This window comes from Chelonia mydas, chromosome 17 (genome assembly GCF_015237465.2).
Source record: "Chelonia mydas isolate rCheMyd1 chromosome 17, rCheMyd1.pri.v2, whole genome shotgun sequence".
NCBI lineage: Eukaryota > Metazoa > Chordata > Testudines > Cheloniidae > Chelonia > Chelonia mydas.
Window position 1 is genome coordinate 8,077,033 of NC_051257.2, and position 27,738 is coordinate 8,104,770.

The following is a 27,738-nucleotide window of genomic DNA, read 5'->3' on the forward strand; positions in this document are numbered from 1 at the left end:
GCACTGCCAAGCCTAGAGGTGCCGGGGCTCAAGCCCTGGCAAGGCCTGGCACAAAGTAAGCACTTCTTTGCCCTCATCCTCCTCTTGTCTTCCCTTAGACTGGCAGCTCTCCTGGCAGGGATTGTCTTTGTTAGTCTTTGTAAAGCAACAGGTATATCTATGATGCTATACAATAAATAACACAGCACTCAGTACCTAAGGAGGGATTTCCAAGACACTGACAGCTCTTATCCCCAGCCCCATGGATTTTAGGTAGGAGGGATTGCTCTGATTGTCTCTTTATAGCAAAAGAGGAGGATGCTGTATTGTTCAGTGAACCATCAGAAAGACCCAACAGTGAGAGCCGCTGACCCCTCACTGACCCCCACGCGACCCTAGCGCTTGTCAGAAAGCTGCCCTCTTTTGTTTGCCTCTTGAGCTTGCTGACTTTGGTGTGTAGATTACAGGTACAAGGACAATGGGGATTGTTTTCCCAACAATGCCTCTTGCCCCACACCACTCACTCAAGTCAGGGACTTCTCTGATTAGCCTCCGCTCTCTTCTAGCCTAGTTCTTTTCTGATTCCCCTCTCTCCCTCCCGTCCCCTGCTCCACAGTGATGCTGTCTCTGGTTTAAATCTATTTAGAATTTTCTGTCCATTTGCTTTCGGTCCTTCCCCGTTGTTGCAAATCTCAGATGAATTAAAGAACAAGAACATGGAAATGCATCCAACTGTGAAAGGGAAAAGAATGGAGAGAGACCTCTATCCCAGACAAATCACCTGGACAGAGAGAAGTTCTGTCTCCTCAGTGAGTTTAACTGAGATGTGTGGGACAGAGGAAAAGGGCACATGCAGACATCTACACTGATCTTTCATGGTGGAATCAGTTCTCAGTTCCCAGTTCCTCAAGCCAGCCTGGCTCAGATCAAAAGACCATAAAACACTGTTGTTTTTTCTGGCTGGGGCGGGGAGGAGGAAGACAATTCTGTGCCTTGCAAGTAAGTTGTCACCCAGACACCAGAGTGGAGGCCAAACCATCCCTTCCTTCCACAGCTCCTCACCCAAGTCTTCAGCATGCCAGCGGATTGTGCAAGCTCAGCAGAGGCTACCCTATAGGGAAGAGCTGAACAGCCATGCACCTGGTAACACCCTGCCCTCTCGAGCGAAACAAAGCGCTCCACACATTAAATTCCAGGTGCAGCTTTCATAGGATGGGCTATTCTGAAAGGCAGTGGGGTGGGCCTATGCCAACTAGCTGCCACCATAGGCAGTCCCCTGCATTATTCCAACACAGCCCAGCACAGTGCTGTGCCCCGCTGTCAAAGGGCCAAACTGCGCCAGCAAGTTGGCAAGCCTGCCAAGAGAGCAGATCTGGACTTAAAAATCTCTTCCCATGCGCCTCCGTCTGGGGTGCGGCTGGTTGACAGCACAGCAGCCACACACACCACGGTTTGTACCCACAGTATCTGCATCACCATATTCTGCATTTCCTCCTATGTGCTCCCTGTGCCTTCCAGCCAGTAAAGTCATGAGGACACGTGCGAGGAGAAGCGTTTGTGAACGCCAGCTGAGGAAAAACAGGGCACAGAGTAGTGAACTGACTTGCCCAAGGTCACAAAGGGAGACCAAGGGAAAGAACCCAGGATTCCCAGACTCCCAGCCCAGGGATCTTCACCACAAGACCATCGTCTCCTCCTGACAAGGACAGAGACAGGCACCCTTTTGGGGATGAAGCGTCAATACCCAGAGGTGGAGTGATATGCTAGTGAGGCAGAGAAGGTCTTCTAGAGCCTCGATCTGCAATCACGGTGGCCCGGGTATCAAAAAAGCACAGCCAACCCCTCTGCTGGCCATGGGAAAGGAGTCAACGGCTCTTCACTGGGTGGGGTTGGGAGATGACTGCTGGGTTTGGGGGAGGGCAGGATGCAGGGGGAAAAGAGCAGGGCCTCTGCACATTGCAACTCCATCTCATGATCTGTTATGCTGAGGTGGCTGAACGGACATTGAGTGGCTTATCCTGCTGTTTTCTGAGTATCTGATCAATCCACTCTTTCAAACCCCACTCAGATCCCATCCTTGAGTGTTCTCTCGTGGGGGTTTGTAGACATGTGCAGTGACAGGGGGTTTAGACTCTCATGGATTAGCTCAACCCTCCTGCATAGGCTTGAAGCAAATGCAAAATCTCAGTGCAAAAAGTTCAAGTCAAATTGGCCAAGTTTCACCTAGTTCCAATGCACTATTGTAACTCGCTCCTAAGCTCAGTGGAGACCTGGAGGCTCCACTCAACGCGGGTTTGTGAATCTTAGCAATACTTTCAGCGAGTCAAGTCTTGGATTTGTAAGTAAAGCCCGAAAGCAGGGGAGTTTCGCATGGCATGGGGTTCTGCAGCGGAAGTTTGGACAGTGCTCATTTCAGAAAGAGTGACTTAGCAGCAGTTTGAAGGAGAATTACAGGGGACACTTCACGTAACAGGGAGACAAATTCTGCTCTCAACTACGCTCATGCAACCCCACTGATTTCACATCACAGGTCAGAGGAATGATTCTTAGGGTCACATTCAGGCATGAAATAAATGGGATGCAAGTTACATATTGGGCCGAAGGGGTAGAAAGCATGTAAACTTGCTCCAGTTCATGTTCAGTGGGTGTGCAAAATGAGTGTCTTACACCAATTTGCTATTGCCTGGGGACTACGTTCTACCCCGCCATAAATGTTGCATCTGCTTACACTCCCCAGTGTGGAGGACAGGGCTGTGTTTTGAAAGTGGAACTACATGGCTGCTTTATCTGTCACCCTTCTTATTATTACTACTATTTATTTGCATTGTGGTAGCACCCTAGGAGCATCATGGTGCTAGGCGCTGTATAAACACAGAACAAAAAGATGGGCCCTGCCCCAAAGAGCTTACAATCAAATCCTTCTTAGTTGCTTTTCCTGCCGCATCCTTTCTTCCCCCAGTAAACTCACTTGCACACCCAGTGAATGCCCAAAGCAATGAAAGCCACACACTTCTTTTCTGGTTCTGGCTAGTGTAAGGAATCGAATCAATGTCATAAAACCAGCAAAAATCAAAAGAGGCTCCACCTTGTTGAAATCCAACTTGCAATCAATACATAACATCAGTAATCATCATCTACTGCTCTTCTCCAACGCCTTCACGTTTGTATTACGGTAGCACCCAGAGGGGCCAGCTAAGATCAGAGTCCCATTGTATCAGGTGTTTTAAATACACATATTAAGAGAGACAGTCCCTGTCTCAAGGAGTTTAAATAGACCAGACAGATTAAAGCCTTAAACTCTATCCCAGGTCCAGGTTTGGAAAAGCAAAGTACCACACCCCTGCATTGTACAAACAGGGAACTGATGCACAGAGGGGCAAAGGGACTTGCCCAAGGTCACAAAGAGAATCTGTCACAGAACCAAGAATGGAAGCCATGCCTCCCGAGACCCAGTCTGGTGCCTTCATAACAAGCTCATCCTTCCTCTTCACAGACAATATTGCATCAAGCCACATAACCACCACCCTGTTACTTAGGGAATCTAGCCCTATTTTCCAGACAAGGGAAACAGACTAAAATCACTCCAGCTCACAGAGACAAAAGAGCTAGATCTCCAGATTCCTGCTTCCCACAAGATCACACTTCCCTCCCCACATACGCCAAGAAGCAGTTTGAAAAACCGATTCCTACTCCCCTTTGCACACAGTTAGGTTCTCACTTACCTGCCATTTTGCTGGGGGGCGAAGAGCTGGGCTGGGTGTGATGGGGCGAGTTGTGGGACAGCAGGAGGTTCATGCTGTGTGGCTGGCTCGTGCTGTAGGCATCCATGGCCAGCTTCTGGCGGAAAGCCTCCTCTTTCCGTCGGTTCGCGAACCAGTTGTAGACGCGAACCTCCGTCACCAAGTTGGATCCCAGCCCGTGCGCTTTGGAGGGGGACACTCCTCGCTGGAGACATTCCGCCCTAGGTGGGGAATGAAGAGAACACTTTGGAATGGGTCACTTGCTGCTATGAAGTCCATAATGATACATCGCATTTCCATGGCCCTTTACTGGTTCAAAGCACTATACGGACAATAGCGAGTGCATCCCCGTGACATCTCTGCACAGTAGGTGATGAAGCAAAACCCCTATTTTACAGGTGGGGAAACCGAGGCAGAATGGGGAAGGGTGACTTGCCCAAGGCCACACGGTGAAACAGCAGCACACCAGCTAGATCACACTCTTTCGCAAGGCATTTTATGTAGGTGTTTATAAGATCACCCGTCCATGGAGGGTACTTATCTGGTCCATCACCTCTTGGTATTTATCCTCACTAAACCCTGGTGAAATGGGATTACGGCACTGCCCTATTTTACAGATGGGGAACTGAGGCACAGAGAGACGATGTGACCTGCCCAAGGTCACCCAGGAATTCTGCGTGGGGGAAGAACAGGGAATTGAACCCCTGTAACCCAAATCCCAGTCTAAGGGACTGGTTGACCCTTCCTCTCCTTGCCCTTGCTTGCACCTTGCAGCTGCAGTTCCAATCCTGGCCAAGATCCATTAGTCCAAAGCAGCATATAAAAAAGTTAATAAAATAAAAGTAATTCTCAGCATTTGAGAACCCCAAGGAGCGGTTTGATTTTGTGCTGGGTGTAAAAATGGGCAAAGGGTTGGGCTGGTGGGGGGCATGGTTCTGATTTTTCCACCCCTCCCTCAACAAGGCGAAACTTGGCATTCGGGATGGGCACAAACCCAAACCTTGTGTGTGGATACCACTGAACTTGGAAAGAGCTGGGATTCGGATCCAAACTCTGTGGCCTGTACAGGGCCCTGATCCAGCAGAGGCCGTAAGCTCCTAGTTCAATGGCAAACACTTGAATAGTCCCCTTGATTGCAGTGGCATTGCTCATGTTAATGTTATGTACATGTTTGGCTGCTCTTCTGGATCAGAGCTTCAATCAACAGAAATACACCCGCATGCACAGAAGCCTTGGGGAATATCTGAGCCAAACCTTGAACTCAGGCCCATCGCATCTTCTTTTGAGGAAGGAAAGAATTTATGCTCAGGCCAGGTCTGCACTAGAAATGTACCTCAGTATAACGACATCACTCACGGGGGGTGAAACCCCCTCCCACCCTGACTGACTCAGTTATACCGACCAAACCCCTGGTGTAGACAACGCTACGTTGCTGGGAAGGCTTTTCCCGTCCATACAGCTACCGCCTCTCGTGGAGGTGAATTAACTATGCTGACAGGCGTCTTCACTGAAGAATTGTGCAGGAGGGAAGGGATGGAACATATTTTCCAGGATCCCATTGTCATTTATCCGTGGAGCCAGGCTCCTATTAAGTATAGCAGATTCCCTCTCTCCAACAGCACCAACTAGAAGCCTAGGACTATAGGGATTTGGGGCTTCCTTGGCTTGGTTGTTTTTTTAAACAAAGGCTTTCCAGCTAATTGAGAGACAATGGAGCTGGGGGGAGAGTAATATTCTCTTGAGCCAACTCAGTGCCATTTTACCTGTTACATTCCTCCACTAAGGCTTCCCTTTCCTCCTTGCTAGGGTTCTTTTGCCGGTCGTAGGCTTGGTACAAGATTTGCTGCGAGGCAGGCCCCCATTTGAATCGATTCCGTCGCATCTTCTTGCTGGGGGTTTCAGAGCAGGTGTCCTCGAGCTGGCCCGTGCCCTGGTTCTGCTGATTGAACTCTGGAAAGAGAAACAGCAGCTGATCCTGACTGCTTTTGTCTGTCATATTTCCAGAACCCTGGACTGTCTGGTTGAATTCTGAAAGAGAAAGGAGCAGATTTGATCTGGCCTGTAGCCACTGCCACTCAGAAAATAACCTGCATTCATATTCATATCATCACATTGTTTCCTTGTGCTCCCCCATCTGCCTCCCTGTATCCACTTGCTGTCTGTTTTATACTGAAATGTTAAGCTCTTTCAGGCAGGGACTATCTTTTTGTTTGTACAGCACCTACCACCAGGGGGCCCTGGTCAGTGGATGGGGCTCTTGGCCACCACCACAATACAAATAAATAATAAATAAAAATAACAGTAGATTTTAAGATCAGGAGGAACCATCTAGTCCGGCCTCCTGCATAAAATGGGCCAGAGACTATCACCCAGTGATTGCTGCACTGACGCCAATTTCTTTGCTTTGTTTGTTAGCAAAGTCACATGAACTATTTTGAGACCCAGTACAGTACACACCAGCCAAACATACCCCACTGCCATCAACTGAAAGGTCAATAAAGTTATCCTTGGATGTGTGAGACTGGGGCTGGCTAATCAGTTCAGTCTGTGCCATTGATCTCTTCTGCTAAAGAGCCTTAGCAGGACTGCAGTTTGAAACAATAGGCAATTTACTTGCAGGCAGCAATCTGGATACCAGCAGGATCAGAGAGGGAACCCACTTCTCCCTGCCTTTCCCAAACCCACCCACTCCCTAGCAATGAAAAACATGAAATACAGACTTGTGAACAGCCCTTGCACAAAACCGTTTACTAAGACCAAGGCTGGCCCTTTAGGGCAACCCCTCACACCTTTTAATGGACCCTCTCTTGGGTGAGCTGTTTGCATCTTTGATGCTTTTTAGACTGGTTTACGTTACCCTTCAAACGGGCTTCCCCAGAGTTCCAGTCTCCACACCCCATCCTGCACTCAGCAGCACCAGTGCCAATCCAGAATAGCTACCGGCTTCAGTGGGTTTGCTCTGGATTGACACAAATGTAGCTGAGCACTAAACGTAACCCCTAATTTCAATGTTTTATATAGAGCCATCAGTGCACCTTACAGATTATTACCCTGGTGGGAAGGGGGAGATAGGGAATGGCTTGTGGTTAGGACACATTCAAGGAAGGCTGGCAATTGGGGTCCTAGTCACTCCCCTTATCTGTGCCTCAGTTTCTTCTCTCAGCAGGGTGCTGTGAATCTGTTCAGTAATGTTTCAGAGGGGCTCAGTTGCACAAAAAATAAATAAATAAATAGCCAACCTCTCAAAATGGAGCAGATATCAACTCAAGAGAAAGGTGCCAAGGGCAATCTTGGATAAGTCACTCAGTTTCTCTGTGCCTCAGTTCCCCCAGCGCCCACCATTTGTCTGTCTTGAGGGTGAGCTCTCCAGGGCAGGGACTGTCTCTTACTAGGTGTAGGGGTTCTTCCATTGTTGTAGTAAATCCACCCCTCCGAGAAGCAGTAACTAGGTGGATGGAAGAATTCTTCAGTCTACCTAGCAGTGTCTACACTGAAGCATAGCTCAGTTTAATTACATTGCACAGCGTGTGACATTTTTCACTGCTCTGAGCAATGTAGTTAGGCCGACCTAACATTGTGTAGACCAGCCCCACGTCAGGGCTTCAAGATGCTACAAGTATGCAGTAATAATCAAGTAGCCATGGGCTAATCTGAAAGGGTCAGTTGTTCCATTCAAAGTTCAGAGAACGCATCCAAGGATTTGGAAGATTCTCTGTGCAAATCTCTTAGGTTTGCAAAGCCAGGCTGGAAATCTTATGAGACCAGGTTCTCTCCCCTCTGCACCAAGCTGGGACCTGGAAGTGCAGAGTCCCAAGACAATGACCAACGACTGCGGGTGGGAAGTTCAGAATTTTTGGCAGTTCAGAGAAGGTTCCGTAGGGCACAGGTCCAGCTTTCCCGAATATGTGGCTTTTCTCTGAGCTTCACCTCTCCATCTTGCGACTGCAGCTAATCTGCGAAATGCCTTCCCATGCCTATGCCAAGACACAGCCGCAGATGCATGTTCTAAAATTATTATGGATATGTATGAGGCTCACTGAGCTGTGTGGCAGCTCCCTTAATGAGAAGTCATATGCAGGCCATACATATTCATGGCCTGGCTTTCTGTGCCTGCCATGTACTTGTTCGGGGGTGGGGGATTCTGTAAACTTAGACTAATACATTATGAGTTAGGCAGTCAGACTTCAAAGATCCCCCCCGAATTCTGCCTCTCTTTGTTCCTAAAGAACTCCCCTCCTTTGATACAGCTCCATTTCAAATTAATGGGAAACACACACACACTCCTACAGCAATAAGGAAGCTTAAATCAACCCATGTATGCAGCGGGATCGCCATTTCCAAAACCGAACACCTTGGGCAATGCAGCTCAGCAGAGGCATGAGGAGAACGGGTGACCTTCCATGCCTGCCTGCCACAGAGCTGGGGCCTGTCAGCGCAGCAGTAAAGGGAGATTGATGGCCGGTTTTATTATTCTCGGTTTTGCAGGGAAATTCTCCCTCTTTTTATAATAGCTTTTCCCTTGGGACAACAACAAGAGAAGCAGAAAACAGAGGCCAAGGTTGGAGCAGGGGGTTGGTATTTTTTCCCTCTAGGTGGATTTTCAAAGCAATGACATTCAGTTTGAAAGACTTTCTGGGCTCCGTATCTTCCTGAAATAGACCGATACTCCATCCCGTTGGGAGGACAAGTGCTGAACTACTTGTTAAGACACAGTTTAGGGCTCAACCCCGGCAAACCTTGACTCACGTGGATAGCCCCAGTTGGATTCAATGAGATGAACTGCAGAAGTAAGGACTAATTACATGAGTAAAGTAGAGGTCTGTGGGGCCATTCAACTCGATGGCACAAGCGAGATTGGGCCCTTGTAGATTTGGATTGTTAAAGAAGGCCACAGGAAGAACCTGAAACCTTGCTGCATTCTTCATTGCCTAAGAATCACTGCAGGAAACATGGAAATGCAGCACCCAGGAATTTTAGGGATTTTTGTTTTAAAAGGGGCCACGCTCCTTTAAAAGGAATGGGGGAGGAAACACTACTGTCCTTCCATATATAGCTACAAACTTGGCCTTAGATCATTAAAGCAAAGAATTTTAAAATTCTAATTAACTTTCCACCACTTGGGCTGGCTGCTTGCTTCATTTAGTTTGTACTTCATTTCGTTTGGACAGGGACATCAGAATAGTCAAGAACGAGGTCACCCAGTCCCTTGCCCTGTCCACTCAGGAAAGTTCTCTTTCTTAATTTCAGCCCATCACCCCAAGCTACCCCCAAAATCATCTCCCTCCTTCAAACATGTGCAAATTCATGTGCCCCAACTTACTGATCACTTAAAAGTTATGCGTATTTACTTCTAGGATCTGTTCCCATTCGCACTGAATTCAATGACAAATCCCACCAGTGGGATCAGGATCAGACTTCATCAGTCGATCCCGCTTCTATTTTTTGTTCCTGGCCTCTCACAGATGCTGTAGCAAATGCTTTACTAAGATCCAAATATGTCATGTTCACTGAGCTCCCATCACCTGCTGACTAATTCTATCACGAAGTAACCAGTTTCTCTGGCAAGGCCTAGTCTTTGTGGGTGAAATTAATCAGTTTCAGCACCATTTAAAGTCCCACAAACCCTAAGCTTAAGGTGTGCTCAGTTGCACTTCTGCATGAGGGTGAGTCTCACCATATAAACCTACACTCATTATTGCTCTTTGTTCCATTATCCAAGATATTAAACTTTCTGATTCTCATGCATTAGCACAAGGCTGTAACCAACCACTTGTTTGTAAAACACTGCAGAGGGATGTTTATATTCAGGCAAAAAAACGCAGCTGATTTCAATGATTTTTTTTAAATTGACAACTATATTTCTATCAATATACTAAAACTACAGTTTTTGTCCAAGGCATTTGTCATTGCCACTTTAAGAATCCAGGGGAAGATTCCTAACAGCCTGGCAAACATGATAAGTACTGGAGTACTGGAAAATATTGCTAGAGAAAATAAGCTAGAGTACTGGAAAATATTGCCCCAAAAAGATTTCCTCAAGTAGTCACATCTCTGAAAAAACAGATTTTTTTCTGCTGTGTTCACATCCCCCTTTTTAAAGGTTCATTTCCCACAAATACTGCTGCAAATAAGTTCACTGATTGGAACATCCAGGGCAACAGCAAGTTTTAAGCAAGCGTTATAAAAATATTCCGAGGCCCTAATTCAGAAAGATACTTATGCATGTGCCTAACGAAGCACATGACTAACCCCACTGAAGCGGCTGGGACCCTTCACGGTATTTGAGTTAGGCTCAGCTGGGGCCAAAGAGCATAAGTATTCCCCCGCAGAAATTTGATTCTAAGAGTCACACCCTTGCAATCCGGGAACAGAAATAATATCAGATGACTTATGTGTCCAATCAAATCAGCTTGAGTTTAGAATCCTCCCAACAAACTGTTCAGAAACAAGCCACAGACCAAGGATTATTTGAAGAAAATATTTCCCACATATTTGTGAATAATGAATAAATGTGAGAAGCTGCAGACAGAGAGGCAAAAGTCATCTAAATCAGGTGTTCCTTATGAATTATTTGTCTGGTTCTAATTGTAACACATACATGGGGCAATTCAAAGTGATTTTAATGGGGGCTACATGGAAGTTGAACGTTGCTGCTCAGTGGGCTTCACTGTATTTCTTATGGGCTTTTTCAAAAAACATGTACTTAAGACGTATCTCTTTTTTTTTTTTTAATTTTATGCCGTAAAATTTCAAACAAAGCACCAAAAATGCAGTATAATCCTTTGAGCAATGGCACTACCAAGGAGCTGTGGTGATCACATGGACAGCTAAATCAGGACGTTATGCATGCTTCAAGGCATGAAATGTCTCAGTAAACTATGTAAATGTAAACTATGTAAAACTATGTAAACTATGTAAACTCAGTAAATCATAAACTATGATTTGACTATGAAAAAAAGGGGGGGATAATTCATTTTCTACCTGCTTCATTTCATTGATGGACTGAGAACATCTGATACAGAAACCACCGAGAGACTCAAGCCCCGATTCAGCAAAGCGTTTTCATCACTTGGTTAACTTTAAGTGTGTAAATCCATGCCTATGCAGCAAATCACTACGCACATGCTTGACTTGAACCATGTGGCCCTGTTAAATCAGGGGTTTAAAGCCAAACGTGTGCTTGACTGGACCGAGGTATCAATAGAAACACGAAGCCCCACTATACAGTAACTTTTCAGAGCAGATCTGCAGGGTAACGAGCCGCGGCGCCCAGGCCGGAAGGAACAAGGCCATCGAGAGCAGACTACTTACGTCTGAGAATCTCCCTCTGCTTCCGGACGTACCAGGTGTAGAGGGCTGCCCGCTTCTGCGTTTTCATGGGTGTTCCCTTGTTGAGGTGCTGGGAGAGGTGAGACTGATTCAGGCCTGTGACGTCCACCACCTCCCTCTGGGGGATGTTGTGCTGCTGCATGTAACCTTTGATCATTTTCGCCGCCCGCCAGGGGTCCTCACTACAGGGGAAACAAACAGTGAGTTTGGTCTGGGAGGGGGGGTGCCCAGGGTGAGCTTATTCCAATGACAAAAACCTCAGGCTGATGGCTAAGAATCTATTACCAGTAGGATGGCAGCATTAGGCCTTTTGAATGCACGAGGGAAGCCAGAATCCATTACAGGTGGGCATCCCAAACCCCACAACAGGATTTCCTTGCAATTGCCCAAGTTGGGCAGTTTCACTGATGATGGGTCGGCCTCCTTAAAAATCACTCTATCCATGAGCCCTGCACAAGGACAGATCTCACCCTGCTGCCCTGGAAGACCCTTCACTCCAAAGGGGGCAGGATCAGTCCCTTAATCTCAATCTGACCCTCTAGTATTTGATCCACAAATTTACGCCTTCCGGTCACATCCCGCTTCCAGTAGGAATAACCTCAGCTGGGTGAAAAGTAAATTTGATAATGTTGCCCAGTGGTTAAAGCAAGGGACAGAGTCAGGAGCTCTAGGTTCCATTCCCAGCTTCACACCTCTGTCTAGCCACCTAATCTCGGTCTGTGGCTCAGTTTACTCATCGGTAAAATAGAAATAAAACTTGCTTGCTTCATAGGGGTGTTGCAAGGCTTAATGAAGCATTTTGAGATCCATCATCCTTGAACAAAAGGTCCAACAGAAGCATTAAGTCTGAGTAGTAATGGTAATAATAATCCCTCCCCTTGATATGTATGAACAACGGGGAGCTCCAGGTTCCATAATGGGAGTTCCCTCCATAAACACAGCAGATAGCGAAGATTTCTAATTTTGTGAAAATTGGACATTTTTCTTTTTACCTAGCCTCTGTTCTATGCCCTTTCACGCGGCATTAATGAGTGATCCCCAAAAGAACTGAAGATCATTGGGAGTGTGACAGCACAGAACACTGCCTTTGTTGAGACCCAGACCTTTGCAGCTTTAAGGTGCGTTACAAATCACATCCAACAATAGCTTTATAATGGTAAATATTTTTGCCCTTCATTACTAGTGAGACTCACACCTTACTCCTAAGGCCTCCTATGATCCTGCTGCCTTCTCCAAAATCTGAGTAAAGAAATAGCTCAGCAGATGCTTCACAACTCTGGGCTCTAGCAAGCCAAGACAGGGCAGAGCTTATGAAAGTTTGCTTCAAGTCAGAGTGGACATTTGGACTTGGGTCTGAAAAGCCCAATTCTGAGGACCTTCAGGGCATGTTGCAAAGCTCATGTTTCCCCCCAGGGTTTTAAAACCAGGATGACAGAAATTATAAGCCTGGAGAACTGTAGGAGGGAGAAGGTGATTTGAGCTTCTGAGTTCCCTCCGTGGAAGGTTATATTGGATTGTAGTGCTGCACTGTAATTATGGTTGAATATGAAGACCCCAAATTCTCCAATGGATTCGGGCACATGCGTAACCTTATACACTCTCAATAGTTCCCTTGCAGTCAACCGGGGTACTCAGTGTTTAAGCAGTGTTGCCAGCTGTTACGGATTTTATCACAAACATTTCTTGGTTTCTTCCCTTAAATTCTCAGCTCCTGGAGTAAGTGATTATGTGAGAATCTCAGCTTTCATTTACAAAAGTTATATTTTCAGCCCTCATGGTAGCAGCAGGAAGCCCGAAAACATGAGCCCAATACACTGTTAATTTAAAAACCAGAAGACAAATTTATTATTTTTTAAAATCTGATTATTTTTGAGCCACGTCTCATGATTTTAATGCTTGGGCTTTGCAAGGCTGCATGTGTATCGGTATTTGCAGGATCAGGACCTGATTTTAATGTATTTTTAAATTATTTCCAGGGCACCTCCAATGTCTGGCCAATCATTCTTTTTTGGGGTGCATATCATTCTAAACAAATACATTACATGGTAAATACTGTTAAATCTGCTAAGGGCAGTTATTGTAAAGACAGGTTAATATGCAAAAATACATTTCAATTATTTAAGATGATTGGATTTTTATAGACAAGGACGGTGAACTAAAAGGAAGTGGTTTATGCTGAAAAACCATTTTTGATCATGAACTTGGTCACAGTTGTGTACTAAAATAATGAGATATTCTAATATTTTACTTGGAATAACCATCCAACTGCATTTTTAAATTTATTTGTTATTTTGGATCCTTCAACTTGTCAAGGAAAAAAAAATCCCATAGATTTCTTACCTTTTGTCCTGAAAGCAGCTTAAAAACAAAGCTACTGGTAAACAATGTGAAAGTGAGTTCGGAAAAATTTTGTTATAATAGTGCACTTTTCCCTCATTTCCCCTCTAAAACAATAACTATTTTATTTAACAATTACGCCCAATCCTGCTTTCTCAAAGTACTGAAAATTCCCAGTGGTTGTTCTGTGTTTGTACAGCACCTAGCACAATGGGGTCTTGGCTCATGACTGGGGTTCCTAGATGCTATTGTAATAAAAATAACAAAATAATAAATAATTAAATCAAATAATAATAATAATAGGAGTTTGGGGTGTATTGATTATGGAATGCAGGATCCAACACAGTATAGTAGACTCAAAATTTGACACCCTACCCCTTAATTTTGCTCCAGCCATTAATGAAGTCCCTCAAATTATTTTGGTGACTTTTTCAAAAGGAGTATGTCAGTGACTTTTTCCCTACATATTCATTCATTCATATGACATCATGGTATGTATGATACATACTTGCACATTGTTATTATTGCACCAGTGCTTAGGAGTCCCTGTCTAGGCGCTGTCCAAACAGAGAGCAAAAAGGTGGGCCCCGTCCCCAAGAGATACGCTGCCATAACCTAGCGCTTAAGGACAGCCCTCCCCAATACCAAATGTGTGCACACATACGATGGAGGAAAACATTGGTTTCTAAGGGTTTGTTACAAACAGCTTCAAGATTAAATTATATGATTGTAAATGACGTTCAAAGTCCATTTAAACAGAATTGGATGGAGACAATCCACACATCAGTGAAATATCGAAAGACTCATGTATAGAAATATAGAAAGACCCAGAACATATATAAGGTGGCTTGAGAGTGGCGTCTCATTGACTGGCAACTGTAATTACCGTAATTGTGAGTTTTCAGAACTTACTGACTTTGCTCTACATCGGGGGTCCTTTTTCTTTCTGAGTCCCCCTCCCCCCCGCCAACATGCTATAAAAACTTCATGACCCCCTGATGCCACAACAACTGTTTTTCTGCATATCCAGTAGATTAAAAGCCAGAGCCAGCATCAGGGGGTAGCAAGCAGGGCAATTGCCTGGGGCCCCATGCCATAGGGAGCCCCACAAAGCTAAGTTGCTCAGGCTTCAGCTTCAGCCCCAGGTAGTGGGGCTCAGGGCCCCAGGCTTACATGGCGGGGCTTGAACTTTCTGCCCTGGGTTCCATTAAGTCTAATGCCACCCCTGCTTGGCAGACCCCCTGAAACCTGCTCACGGCCCCCCCAGGGAGCCCCAGTCCCCCGGTTGAAAACTGCTGCTCTATATTTCATGCCATGTCCTCAAACCTGTAAAAACCTGAGCAGGGAAGCACCGTTCAATTGAACTATTCCCATAAGTTGAGTTACTCATGTGCTTACAGGGTCAATCCTGCAAACACTTAACTGTAGCAAACACCGTTACATTAGGGTTGTGACAGACTTCCAGGTCCAGACCATCTGGGGAAATCTTCATTCACGGTGCAGAAAACCGAGCTGCCCCATTCCCCCAACATAAAAATTGTAGAGTCAAATCTGATTTGTATTATCTGCAAGTGGAGCCAATGAAATCAGTGGGAAAGACAATCAGGACCAGGACTGCCTCCCATCCTCCTCCTACAGAGGTATTTGTCCTGCGCTTATCGTCCCTAATTTGGGTGACATCCTCACATTTCTTATACTTCATCAACAGAGATGACACATTCCCCCCAAATCTCTTACAGGAATAGACATTTGAATTAAAGACGATAATAACTGGCTTGCCCCAGCTGTTTCTACATCACGTTCCATTTATAGTGTAGCAAGCGAGTAGACTGGCGGAAATATTCACCTAAGCAGTAAACTTTAAGCCAGTACTAGAGACTTTTTTCAGAAAGTGAGTTTGGAACTTTACCACCACCACAGACCGGATTTTAAGGGTTACACTAATCCAGCCAGTGAACAGAAACAATGCTACATGACCTGCCTCCAGTCAGCACTAGCCAAAATATCTCAAATGTTGAACACCCTAAATGAAATGCTTGCAAAACAAACAAACGAGCAAGCAAACAAACAAAAAACACCCTACCAACCAAGGATCATTTGTGGAAAGTGTTCAGTGAAGAATTTGGAACGGTGAATACATCGGGGGAAGGGGGGAATTTCTTATGAAGAGAAAGAAATCTATTCAGTCAATTATTCCCTACAGATTATTGTGCAGTTCTGCCTGGCTCTGTGCTGTCATCGCAACTACCCCTAGCTATGGGAAGACTGAGTCCCGAAGGGTTCCTATTATCAAAGTTCAGATTGTGCTGGCCCTCCCCAATTTATACCTTTGTTATGGGTCACCTCTCTCCCTGTATGATCAAGGTGATCCAGCAGCAGTCTGTCTTGGTTGCAAATCCACATTAATCTAGCCAGGTCTTTCCCACTCTGCACGGGGATTACAGGTACACAGAGATCCAGAAAAACTGTAAACTACTCTGGTCACAGCCTCTATTCTTGATGTGGCTGGTCGTTGCTGGAAATTGAACGTCTGGCTCACAAGACTTGCCCTCCCTTGCTTCTGTGTTCCTCTAGAGGAATCATTTTATTGCACATATTTATTTAAAGATTCTTAAAGAGCTCATCATTTTAAGAGCTGGGTTCTATTTATCAAAGGCGAAGAGCATTCAAGATTATACAGAGAATTATCTATAAAAGCCCCGGCTACTGTAAGAGGCAAGAAAGCTCCATTGCTTTCCTGTTACCTGGGAAGATGACGAAGAGAGCAGGAAGTGACTCATATATACACTCTTATATTACACTTTTCATCCATCCATCTCAAACTGCTTTATAAAAGGAGGGCAGTATCGCTATTCCCATCTTACAAAAGGGGAAACAAACACAGGGCGGGGAAGTGATTTGCCCATGGTCACACAAAAGGCCAGAGCCAGGAATAGGAACCCAGATCTCCTGAGTCCCAATCCAGTGCTCTACCCACTAGACAGACCACACTGCTTCCAATCTGTATACGGATTTTCTTTGGCTGTCATTGGCTTATCTCAGATGAATGATTTTAAAAAATTACTGAACAATAAAGTTACTAAAATATAGTAACTCAGCATTTCTAAGAGAAACTGGTTAACTTCATACTAAATTAAGCTAGATTTTCGGAGCCCGATCTTCAGCTGGTGTGAACGGAACATCTTGACCCCCCACCATGAATCTGGACCTTAACTCCCTCCACGTGCGTAGCATTCCATGGTTTTCTCAAAGCAGATAATGGGCCTGATCCTGCGTTCCTTGTCCATCCAAAACTCCTCCTATTGACGTCACTGGAAGTTCATCCCTAAGTAAAAATAACTAACAATAATTTGTCTGTGAATGCATGACTCAAACCAGTGATTTTCTAAAACCATGCCTAGTCTTCTGAGCGGAGGTTGCCTGTTCATAGCTAAGTTGCATTGTTGAGGTCACATGAAGCTTCTTTCCAAGGATTCCCTCCCTCTCTCACCCCCGCCCCCCCACTCCAGCCTTGAAAAGAGGTAAATAAATCTCTTGACAACATCCTCAGAGAAATATGCCAAGAATTTATACTCTTGGATTATAAACCAGGCTCTCTGCATAGACCGTCTATCTAATCTGTATCTCTTGGTACACACGCAAAGGCTTAAAAGCTCCTAAGGTGTGTGATGTTCAGTCAACCCTTACCCTTTTATTTTAAACAGACTTCTTTATACTACATCGAAAGGCTGCCTCTACACCAGCAGATATTTCGCCAGCCATTTCTCACCTCACCTTCCAGTTATAGGTGGATTTTTGCGCACCTCAGCAGCAGAGTGCATAGAGCGAATTCCTATTGTTTGCATGTAGCAGTCACATGTCCCTCTTAGCCGGAGTCATTCAACCGTCATCATTATTAATTAATTATTATTATTTACTGAGGATAGCACCAGCCATGTGCTGTGCACCATCCCAACTCTCAAGGACAATCTCTGCTCCACAGAGCTCACAATCACAAATGGACAAGTAGGCCGAAGACAAGGGAAGTCAAACAGCAAAAGGCAATTTAGATATGGGTAAGCCAAAGTCACTGTAAGCAGCATGGAAGAAGTGGGTCTTTAAGAGGATTTACATTTGGATAGAATAGGAGCCTGGTAGATGTGGCTGCACTATCCAGAAGGGGCCACACAGAAGAAGGCACAGCGGGGATTGTGCCAGAAACTATTATTCTCTGACCAGAGGTGGTGGGGCGACTACTACAACGCCTTAGGCAAAACCCAGTCGAAGTCAATGGAATCACAGCAGGGATGGATTTAGTTCAGCATAACTGAAATGGTTACTTATTCTTATACCCCAGCTCCCTCTCCAAGTACGTATGAGCAGCCATACTGGGTCAGACCCATGTAGCCCAGTGTCCTTCCAGCAGTGGCTGGTGCCAGATGCTTCAAAGGGAATGAAAAGAACAGGACAATCTATCGAGTGATCCATCTCCTGTCTTCCAGTCCCGGCTTCTGGCAGTCAGAGGCTTAGGGACACACAGAGCATGGGGCTGCATCCCTGACCATCTTGGCGAACAGTTATTGATAGACCTGTCCTCCATGAACTCAGCTAGTTCAGTTTTGAACCCAGTTATACTTTTGGCCTTCACAACATCCCCTGGGAATGAGTTTCACAGGTGGTGCACTGTGTGAAGTACTTCCTTTTGCTCGCTTTAAACCTGCTGCCTATTCATTGCAGTGGGTGACTCCTGGTTCTTGTGCTATGTGAAGGGGTGAACAACACTCTTCTGTATTCGTTTTCTCCACACTGCTCATGATTTTATAGACCTCTCTCATGTCCGTCCCCCCCGTCGTCTCTTTTCCGAGCTGAACGGCCCCAGTCTTTTTAATGTCGCCTCGCATGGAAGCTGTTCCACACCCAGAATCGTTTTTGTTGCCCTTCTCTGTACTTTTCCCAATTTCTAATCTATCATTTTTGAGTTGGGGGAACCAGAAGTGCACTCAGTATTCAAGGTGTGGGGTACCATGGATTTATATAGTGGCATTACATTTACTGTCTTCTTTATCTCTTTCCTGATGGTTCCTAACGTTCTGTTCGCTTTTTGACTGCTGCTGCACATCGAGCAGATGTTTTCAGAGAACTCTCCACAGTGACTCCAAGATCTCTTTCTTGAGTGGTAACAGCTAATTTAGACCCCGTCATTTTGTATGTATAGTTAGGATTATGGTTTTCCAGTGTGCATTACTTTGCATTTATCAACATTGGGCAACAATCTGGCAGATGAAATTCAATCACCCAGTTTTGTGAGATCCCTTCATAACTCTTTGCAGTTTGCTTTGGACTTATCTTCAGTAATTTCATATCTTCAAAAAATTTGCCACCTAACTGTTTAATTTTTTCTCAGATCATTTATGAATATGTTGAACAGCACTGGTCCCAGTACAGATACCTGCTATTTACCTCTCTCCGCTGTGAAAACTAACCATTTACTCCTACCCTTTGTTTTCTGTCTTTTAACCAGTTACTGATCCATCCCTCTTTACTTTGCTTCAAAGCATTTGCTGAGGAACTTTGCCAAAGGCTTTCTGGAAGTCCAAGTACGCTGTATCCACTGAAACACCCTTGTCCACATATTTGTTGACATCCTCAAAGAATTCTAATAGATTGGGGAGGCATGGTTTCCCTTTACAAAAAACCATGTGACTCTTCCCTAACATATCCTGTTCATCTAAATGTCTGATAATTCTCTTCTTTACTATGGTTGAACCAATATGCTTAGTACTGAAGTTAGGCTTGCCAGCCTGTAATTGCCAGGATCACCTTTCTTAAAAATTGGCATTACATTAGTTATCCATCAGCCATCTGGTACAGAGGCTGATTTAATTGACAGGTTACAGAACACTGTTAGTAGGTCTGCAATTTCATATCAGAATTCCTTCAGCACTCTTGGGTCAATACCACTTGGTCCCAGTGACTTACTACTGTTCAATTTAAAAATTTGTTCCAAAACCTCCTCTATTGACACCTCAAAACTGGGACTGTTCCTCAGATTTGTCATAATGGCTCAGGTGTGGGAATCTCCCTCACATCCTCTGCAGTGAAGAGCAAATCAGAGAATTCATTTAGCTTCTCTTCAACAGACAGTTCTTCCTTTGAGTGCTCCTGTAGCACTGCAATCATCCCGTGGTCCCACTGATTGTTTGGCAGGCTTCCTGCTCATGAGGTACTTAAATATTTATTATTAATGGTATGTATGTTGTTTCAGCCTCCATTATGGTGTTTTTAAAAAGTTTCCACGCTGCTTTCAGGCATTTTACTCTTGTGACTGTTCCTTTTAAGTTCCATTTAACTAGCCTCCTCATTTGTGTGTAGTTCCCCTTTTTGAAGTTAAATGCCATTGGAATGGGTTGCTTTGGTATTTCCCCCCCTACATGGATGTTAAATTCAATTACATTATGGTCGCTGTTACAAAGCGGTTCAGCTATATTCACTTCTTGGAGCAGAACCTGTGAACCACGTAGGACTAAATCAAAAATTGCCTCTCCCCTTTTGGGTTCCAGGTCTAGGTGCTTCAAGAAGCAGTCATTAATGGTGTCTAGAAACTTAATCTCTGCATCCCATCCTGAGGTGACATGTTCCTAGTCCCTACTGGGAGAGTTGAAATCCGCCATTAATATAGGAGGTTTTGTTTTTATAGCCCCTCTAATCTCCCTGAGCATTTCACAGTCACCATGAGGGTGAGGTGGTTGGCAGTGTACTTCTACCGCTTCCTCCTCTTATTATTCAAGCGTTTCTAGCCAGAGAGATTCTGTGGTACCATGTGATTCATTTGAAGATTTTTACTATATTTTATTCTAGGTTTTCTTTCACATATAGTGCCACTCCCACCCCAAAGCAACCTACTCAGTCATTCCAATATAATTTGTACCCTGGTATTACCATGTCCCATTGGTTATCGTCATTCTACCAAGTTTCTGTGATGCTAATTATATCAGTATCCCCATTTAGACTTCTTGCATTTATATACAAACACTTACAAACTGTGTCAATATTTAGTTATCTGCCTTTATGTGATGTCATTGATTGGGGCTCTTTTTTGTTTGACTGTTTCCCTTCAATTCCCACCAGTACTTTATCAACTTCTATCCTCTCCTCTTTACCGGGTTATAAAATCTCCCCTTTAATAAGTCCCCAACTAAGGGATGCATTTGTCCTAACCATGTGCTCCTCCACACCTGTTGGCTTTCCCCCAGCCCTTAGTTTAGAAACTCCTCTACAACCTTTTGAATGTTACATGCTAGCAATCTAGGTCCTGTATAGGCTCCTCCTTTCCCAACAGGTTCCCCAGTTCCTAACAAACTTAAATCCCTCCTCCCAACGCCATAATCTCATCCGCACATCAAGACCCTGCAATTCTGCCCGTCTAACTGGCCCTGCATGCGGAACTGGAAGCATTTCAGAGAATGCCACCATGGAGGTCCTGGATTTTAATCTGTTACCAAATCATAAGTTTGGCCTCCAGGACCTCTCTCCTATCTTTCCCTATGTCACTGGTACCTACATGACCAAGACCACAAAGGCTCCGCTTAAAGCAAACTGGGAGTTCTTTGCAAAAGAACTTCCTCAGGGAAGTGTGCCTGATCTTAAGAACAGCCACACTGGGTCAGACCAAAGTCCATCTAGCCCAGTATCCTGTCTTCTGACAGTGACCAATGCTAAGTGCTCCAGAGGGAATGAACAGAACAGGTAATCAAGTGATCCATCCCCTGTCACCCATTCCCAGCTTCTGGCAAACAGAGGCTAGGGACACCATCCCTGCCCATCCTGGCTAATAGCCATTGATTGACCTATCCTCCATGAATTTATGGAGTTCTTTTTTGAACCCTGTTATAGTCTTGGCCTTCACAACATCCTCTAGCAAGGAGTTCCACAGGTTGACTGTGCATTATGTGAAAAAATACTTCATTTTGTTTGTTTTAAACCTGCTGCCTATTAATTTCATTTGGTAGCCTCCAATTCTTGTGTTCTGAGAAGGAATAAATAACACTTCCTTATATACTTTCTGCACACCAGTCATGATTTTATAGACCTCAATCATATCTCCTCCCTTAGTCATCTCTTTTCCAAGCTGAAAAGCCCCAGTTTTATTAATCTCACCTCATATGGCCGCCGTTCCATACCCCTAATCATTTTTGTTGCCTTTTCTGAAACCTTTTCCAATTCCAATATCTCTTTTTTGAAATGGGGCGACCACATCTGTACGCAGTAGTCAAGATGTGGGCCTACCATGGATTTATATAGAGGCAATATGGTATTTTCTGTCTTATTCTCTATCCCTCTCTTAACGATTCCCAACATTCTGTTCGCTTTTTGGCTGATGCTGCACAGTGAGTGGGTCTTGTTTGCGCTGGAGGCAAGCTTTGAACTGAAAGGGCAAAATTCTGCCCAGAGTTATTGTCCAAGCAAACCTACCAGCTTTAGGGGAGTTACACAGGTGTCACTGGGGAAAGGGGGCAGAATTCAGACCTTCACCTACTTTAGAAGAGGGCACACCATAAGAGACAGGTGTAATGAACAGCTGAGAGGAGTGTGGGGTGGACTGTCACACACCTGGCCTCTCCAGCCAGAGTGCTGAGAGAATCCCAGGGACCAAAGGGCAGGAGAGCACACCAAGGCAAATGAAGACAGGGAGTGCAAATCTCCTGGAAAACAACCTGAACACTACAGGGAAATGTTCTGTTCTGATCAATGCATCTTCACCGGTGTCTGAGCGGAGTCATTTTTAAGGGACTATTAAACTAATCGGCCTTCTTCTCCCCCCCCCAACCCCCATTGTCTCAGATGTACAGATTGTAAAGTGTCTGCAGATGACATACAAGCCCTGTGCCAAGCACAATAGGGGCCCAGACTGGGGCCCCACAAAGGACCACAAAACAACAAGGGGGTGCAGATACACCTACACAGAGCATTATAGTCCATTATAGATAGAGGGTGTGGAGAGAGCTGAGGGTGCTTCCCGAGGGGTGCAAAGGAGCTTTGTCGGTGAATCCCTGTCTGATAGATTGACTGAATGCTGCTGGAGTTATGCTGTATGGTTATTCAGGGTTAGGGCTCCTGGAGGCTCTGTATTATTTAAATCAAGGTAACTAGACGTGCAATCTGTAGCTTTTGGGGACTACAGCGGGGTGCATTAGAAATACCCGATTTAGACACAAACAGGAGGGAGCCTCCGTGCATTTCCCCTCTGCCTCTCCCCCCCTTAGGCGGGGGGCAGGTGTCGCTGGAAGCGGAGGGGCAGGGGATTTCGCTGCCTTACGGGAGTGCATGTCCCGCTCCGGGACCGCAGCGCTCCCCGGTCCCCGACGGCCTCAGTCCCAGCGGGCTTCTGCTGAGGATACCCGGCTGTGCGGGGGGGTTCCGCCCCCACCCGCAGGCAGGACCCCCGCCCCACGTCCCCCATGGCCTTGATGTCCTCCCCGCCCCCATAGTCAGAGGGCAGCGCCCCACTCTCGGCCCCTGGGCGCCCCGATGGCCCCAGGGCGCCCCGCTGGCCCCAGGCTCGCCAGGGACACGCGGTGCCCGCACCGCAGCCAGGCTGGGGCAACGGCACCGCTTGCAGGGCTGGGTGGGGGGGGGGAAAGAGGGTTAAATCAGCTCGATCCGCCCCCCCCCCCGCGAGTCCCGACCCGGCCCTTCCCCTCTCACCCCTTCCTTCGCCTGGCAGCGGCCGGAGCTGGGCTCAGGGACCGGGCCCTCCCCGGCCGGGCTCGCTCCTTTCCTGGGCACCCTTTGAGGCGAGCCCGGCGCTGGAGGAGCCGCCCGGCAGCTCCGGGGCGTGTTTATTTATATAAGAGAAGGCCAAAAACAAAACAAAACAAAAACCCAAAACACCCGCGCCTGGGGTTTTTGTCTCCCCCCCCCCAGGTTTACAGCTTCGCCAATGAATAACCCGCCTCTCCCCGCAGCCCCGTGTGTATCTTTCGGTTGATGATTTATAGACATAAATTAATACCCCCCCCCCAGCTCCACGTGCGGCCGGTTGGGGTTGCCCCGGAGCGCGCGGAGGGAAGGGGGCAGCCCGCGGGCGGCTCTCGGGTTGCTCCGGGCGCTAGGGTGCAGGTAACGCCCGGGACGGGCCCTCCCAAAGCGGCTTTAACCCCCTCGCCAGCTCTCAGTGCAACAAGCGCCAGCGCGGCCCAGAAGTGGGCAGCCGCCGCTGGGTCCAACTCTCCCCGCCCCGCGGAGAGAGAAGGGCCCCGACTCGCTCGCTGCTTCCCTCCGAGAGCCGCCCCGCTTTGCACAGAAATCCCCTGCTCCACTTAGCAAGCGCCCAAACTGGCAACGCTTCCAAACCACACCAGCCCCTAAAACCCACTCCGAGCCGCCAATGCGCCCTGCCACCCGGATTCGTTCCTTACACGGGTCGGTCTGGCTGTTTCCGCTGGTTTTTAGCAAGGGCTAAATTATGCTCAATTAATTAGGCATCAGAATAAAAAGAGTAAAAAAGTTACCAGCGGCCTGAAAAGTATTTTCTCTGCTCGCTTCTACGCTAAGACACTGCAGCCTTCGGCTAGAGACTTTCCTGGTGTGTTCAAGTCCCTGGGGTTAGTAAAGGGCCGGGCTGGGGTTAGTTGATATTTTGCTAAAGAAAAAGAAACAATGAACGACGTGGATAATTAGTAACTAACTAACTAACTACCTTGTCAGGGCAACAGAGCTCGGGGAAGCGTCGCAGCGTTTGATCAACATCCCTCGGCTCCAGGCAAGGAATCGGCTCTCAACGCGAAAAGTTACTCCAAAGTTTTATTCCGTGTTAGCCAACGTCCCAGCCGGGCTCGCTCGGAAGTGCGCGGATCTGCTCAGAGTCCGTTTTTATTTTCTATTTAACTCCATCCTCAAATTCCCCAACCCCACCGCGAATCCACTGGGAAGGAAAAGAATCCCAGGATCCGCACCTTACTGGTTAGCCACACGGTATGGGGCTGCTCCAGTGTGGTTTCAAAGCGAGGTGTGAAATAGGAGCGGGAGCGGGTTTTTAAGAGACTCTTTCAAATCCAGTTTTTAAAACACAACCAAGCCCATCGCCACTTCCTCGGGTCGATTTTCCTTCCTTTTTTAAAGTTTAGTTTGAGGCGCCCAGCAACCGCGGATGGGCGCAGACAGCCGCTCGGACAAAGTGGAGTTCAAACGAGCAGAATTTCATGGAATTCAGCATTAAAAAAACAAAACAAAACAAAACAAAAAAGCCCCACTCCGATGTACTGATTTACACGTGCCCTCTCTGGGCCCGAGCCCGGGGCTCAGCACGCCAGGAGCGCGGGGCGGGGAGGGCAGAAAGTGACCTGGCAGGCGCGGGGTCTCCTGCTGCATTTACACGCGGTTAGAAATCGATTCTCTAGTTACCTGCGTGGGGGGGAACCATGAAGGGCAGGTTCCCAGGGGCTGGAGTGACCTGGGTTTAAGAGTCCGGGGAGGGGGCAGAAAAGCAAGGGGACTACATCCCACCTGGGCCTTTGGCAGCAGGCATATGGGGGGGGGGGGGAAGAGGGAGCCCCGTTTGTACCTGATCATCCGATCCACCTCCGCTCTTTGCTCCACGGCCTCCTCCGTGTTGAGCGCCTGCAACTCCCGGAGGATCTGCGGGGTGTCGAAGTCGTCCCCGTCCTCGGAGCCCTCGTCCCCGGACAGCTTGCCCTTGCTGTGGCCGTTGGTGAGGGTGTGGAAGACGGGCTTGCTGTCCGCCTCCGTCCCGCTGCCTGGGGACAGGGGCAGGTTTTCCAGCTTCACCCCGAAGCTGGTGGTGGGCACCATGTCGTCCAGGGCTTGGATCAACGCCTCCTTGGTGGCTCCGGAGCTGAGAAGAGCGCTCAGAAGTTCCTGCTGCAGAGAGCTGAGCTTGGACACCATTTTACCAGGAGGGGAGAGAGAGAGAGAAGGGGAGGGGGGGGTAGGGTAGGGGTGGGGTGGGGGGAGGGAAGGTAGGTTAAAAAACACCCCAAAGTCTTGGATTCCCCCCGTGAGCCCCAGACACCTGCTCCTCCTCCGTGCCCTGGTGAATCTCCTTTGAGAGGGCTCTGCAGACCTCTACCTTGCCATGATCTCCTCCATTAGGCAATATAAGATATGCAAATCAGTGGGAAGGGAGAGTCATTCCTGCAGGATGCAAATGGAAAGGGGGCTAGTGGGTAAAGGGTTTGGGGCGGGGGGGGGGGGAGAGAAAAGAAGAGCTGCTGCTCTGGGCCTGGGTTTGACGGAGTTCGTTGTGTTTATAGGGGTGGCCGAAACCTTTTGATTGGTTCTGTTTTTATCAGCCAAACTTTAGCTGAACTTTGGACTTGTTGGGCAAGGAGGCAGCCAGCCCCAAGTGCACCAGCTCCAGGCTTCTGCAGCAGCGCTGCGGCTTGGGAGGCCAGGAGAAGGAATTAGGTAAATTCGAGCAAAACAACTCAAAGCTCTTTAAAACAACCCAAAGCCCCAGCCGCTCAACTGAGCTCTTTACCTGCCCCAGGAAAGGTGAGATGGGAGAGTGGTGGCGTGGTGTGGGGTGGCAGGTCAGATTGTGAAAGAAACCCAGATGAAAGGGAGTCTGCAAAATATACCCATTAAAATCAAGGGGGAAGATTGCGTTTGGCTTTTCGGTTTCATTGGTATTTTCATGTGGATTTGGTGTCTGAGGGAGGGTCGGAGCTTGTTAACAGAAACAACATCGAAGCGTTTGCATTAAAAAGAAAAAGCGCAAGCAGACCAAACCCACTGTCTCGTTCTGCAGAGCAGGACTTTCCCTTCTCACGTCCTTTCATGGGGGTATTGGAAGAGGAATCAAATGTAGGGGTTAGAAACAAGAACTTTAAAAACCCAGAGGAAGAGAAAAAACCAAAGGGAGTGGTTTATATTCGTGTATATTAGGTCTTCACCTGCGCAGATTTTAGTCACTGGGATTATTACGAGTATCGTTGCTGTAGCCGAGAGGGGAGAAAAAACACAGGATGAGTCCAGGGGTAGCCGTCTGTCTGTCTAGCCATCGGATGTTTGTCTGAGGTTGCGTGTGTCTAAAACAAAGAAATCGGTTTGTATATAAAAAAGGGGCATTTGGTAAAATATCTGGGGAGCATTCCTTTGGGGGTTTGCATCTGCAAAAGAATTTTGAAACAGACCGACATTTTAAAAGCATGGTTGATGGTATGAAAATAAAACAATGAACGCAAACTAGTGTTTAAATTGTGTGTTTGTTTTTTTAAAAAAGCTCGAATTAACTTAGACATTTTTAAAAAAAAAAAACCCTGTATTTATTTTAATCCGTGGGGTTTTTTTGTTGTTTTTTTTTTGTTGTTGTTGTTGTTTTTGTTTTTTTTTTGCATTTCAACGCAGGAAATATTTTGCACTCAGAAATGCTGGTAAAGAAAATGCTTTTTTTCCCCCGGCATTAACCAACTGCTATTTTAAAAACAAAAATCAACGCTTCGAGCTATGATTTTAAATGTATTGAGCTTGAAACGAATTAAGATTTCTTGTTTCACGACAGTTCGTGGCAGGGGTGGAAAACTCAGTTTAGTTTCCTGTCCCAGGTAAAGAGATTTTCATTTCCCTTTTTTCCCCCTCGGTCCCTCCAGGGATTTGTAAAATGTACTCGGTTCGGGTTATTTTTTAAAGCGATCTCGGGAAAGGATTAAATCATACGAAATAGGAAACAATCGAAGGAGGGAATGGAAAAGTGACTCAAACTGGGAATTCGGTTTATTCTGGACTCCCGGAAGCAAACGAGCTCTTAAAAAAAAATGTTCGAGCCTGGGTGGGGAGGGAAAAAAGCTAGAGAATCCACTGAAGTTTTAAATCCACAAAGACAATTTGGTTTGTGTTGCCTGCAGTCCAGTTTACCCGTCCTCCTTCCGCCCAAATACAACGGCACTGGGCGCAGCTCGTCGCGTTCGTTCAGCGGGGAGGAGAAAGGCTGGGGGGGGGGGGGGGGTAAATCTTTTCTGTCCAGTGGCAGAGGGTTTGGGAGAAAACACTGGGCTTACGGTACTTTAGTAGGAACCCAACGAATCCATCTGGTCCTCGCCGCGTGTTCTAGGTGGAAACAGCAGCGTTCACACAGATCACCGGGCTGTGATCTCCTGAAGCAGGGGAGCAGTTAGCCGAGCAACAAGCAAGTTCAAAAGGTTTGTTAAAATAACCCCCCCCCCCCGGAGATCTAGTCTCCCCCAGTGGGGTCTAGCGGGGCCTCCTGGCCCAAGTTGCACGTTCCCTGGATTTCTTCTGGGGTTGCACAGTTATGAAATACGCAGCTGGGCAGAGGCGATCCTGGCGACATTTCATGAATAAAACACGCCTGCCCTTTTCCCACCTGCCCGAGATCCGTTTATACCTAACATGG

General features: G+C 46.7%; 1 protein-coding gene across 5 annotated transcripts in view; it reads right to left on the reverse strand.

Moving 5' to 3' along the window:
- HNF1B (HNF1 homeobox B) overlaps positions 1-27,451 on the reverse strand; it is a 63,384-nt gene extending 35,933 nt beyond the window's left edge. Inside the window, exons 1-5 of one of the 5 annotated variants that reach the window (XM_043531241.1) lie at positions 27,383-27,451; positions 24,928-26,413; positions 11,031-11,230; positions 5,483-5,747; positions 3,702-3,940 (exon numbers count right to left, since the gene is read on the reverse strand). In XM_043531241.1, the coding sequence (XP_043387176.1) occupies positions 3,702-3,940; positions 5,483-5,747; positions 11,031-11,230; positions 24,928-25,271 (1,048 nt within the window). In that variant the 5' untranslated portion in view covers positions 25,272-26,413; positions 27,383-27,451. Of the gene's footprint in view, positions 1-3,701; positions 3,941-5,482; positions 5,748-11,030; positions 11,231-24,927; positions 26,596-27,382 lie in introns of those variants that run through there. The other 4 variants (XM_043531242.1, XM_037880772.2, XM_037880773.2 and 1 more) reach the window with 4 other exon arrangements.
- Positions 27,452-27,738: the final 287 nt, after the last annotated feature.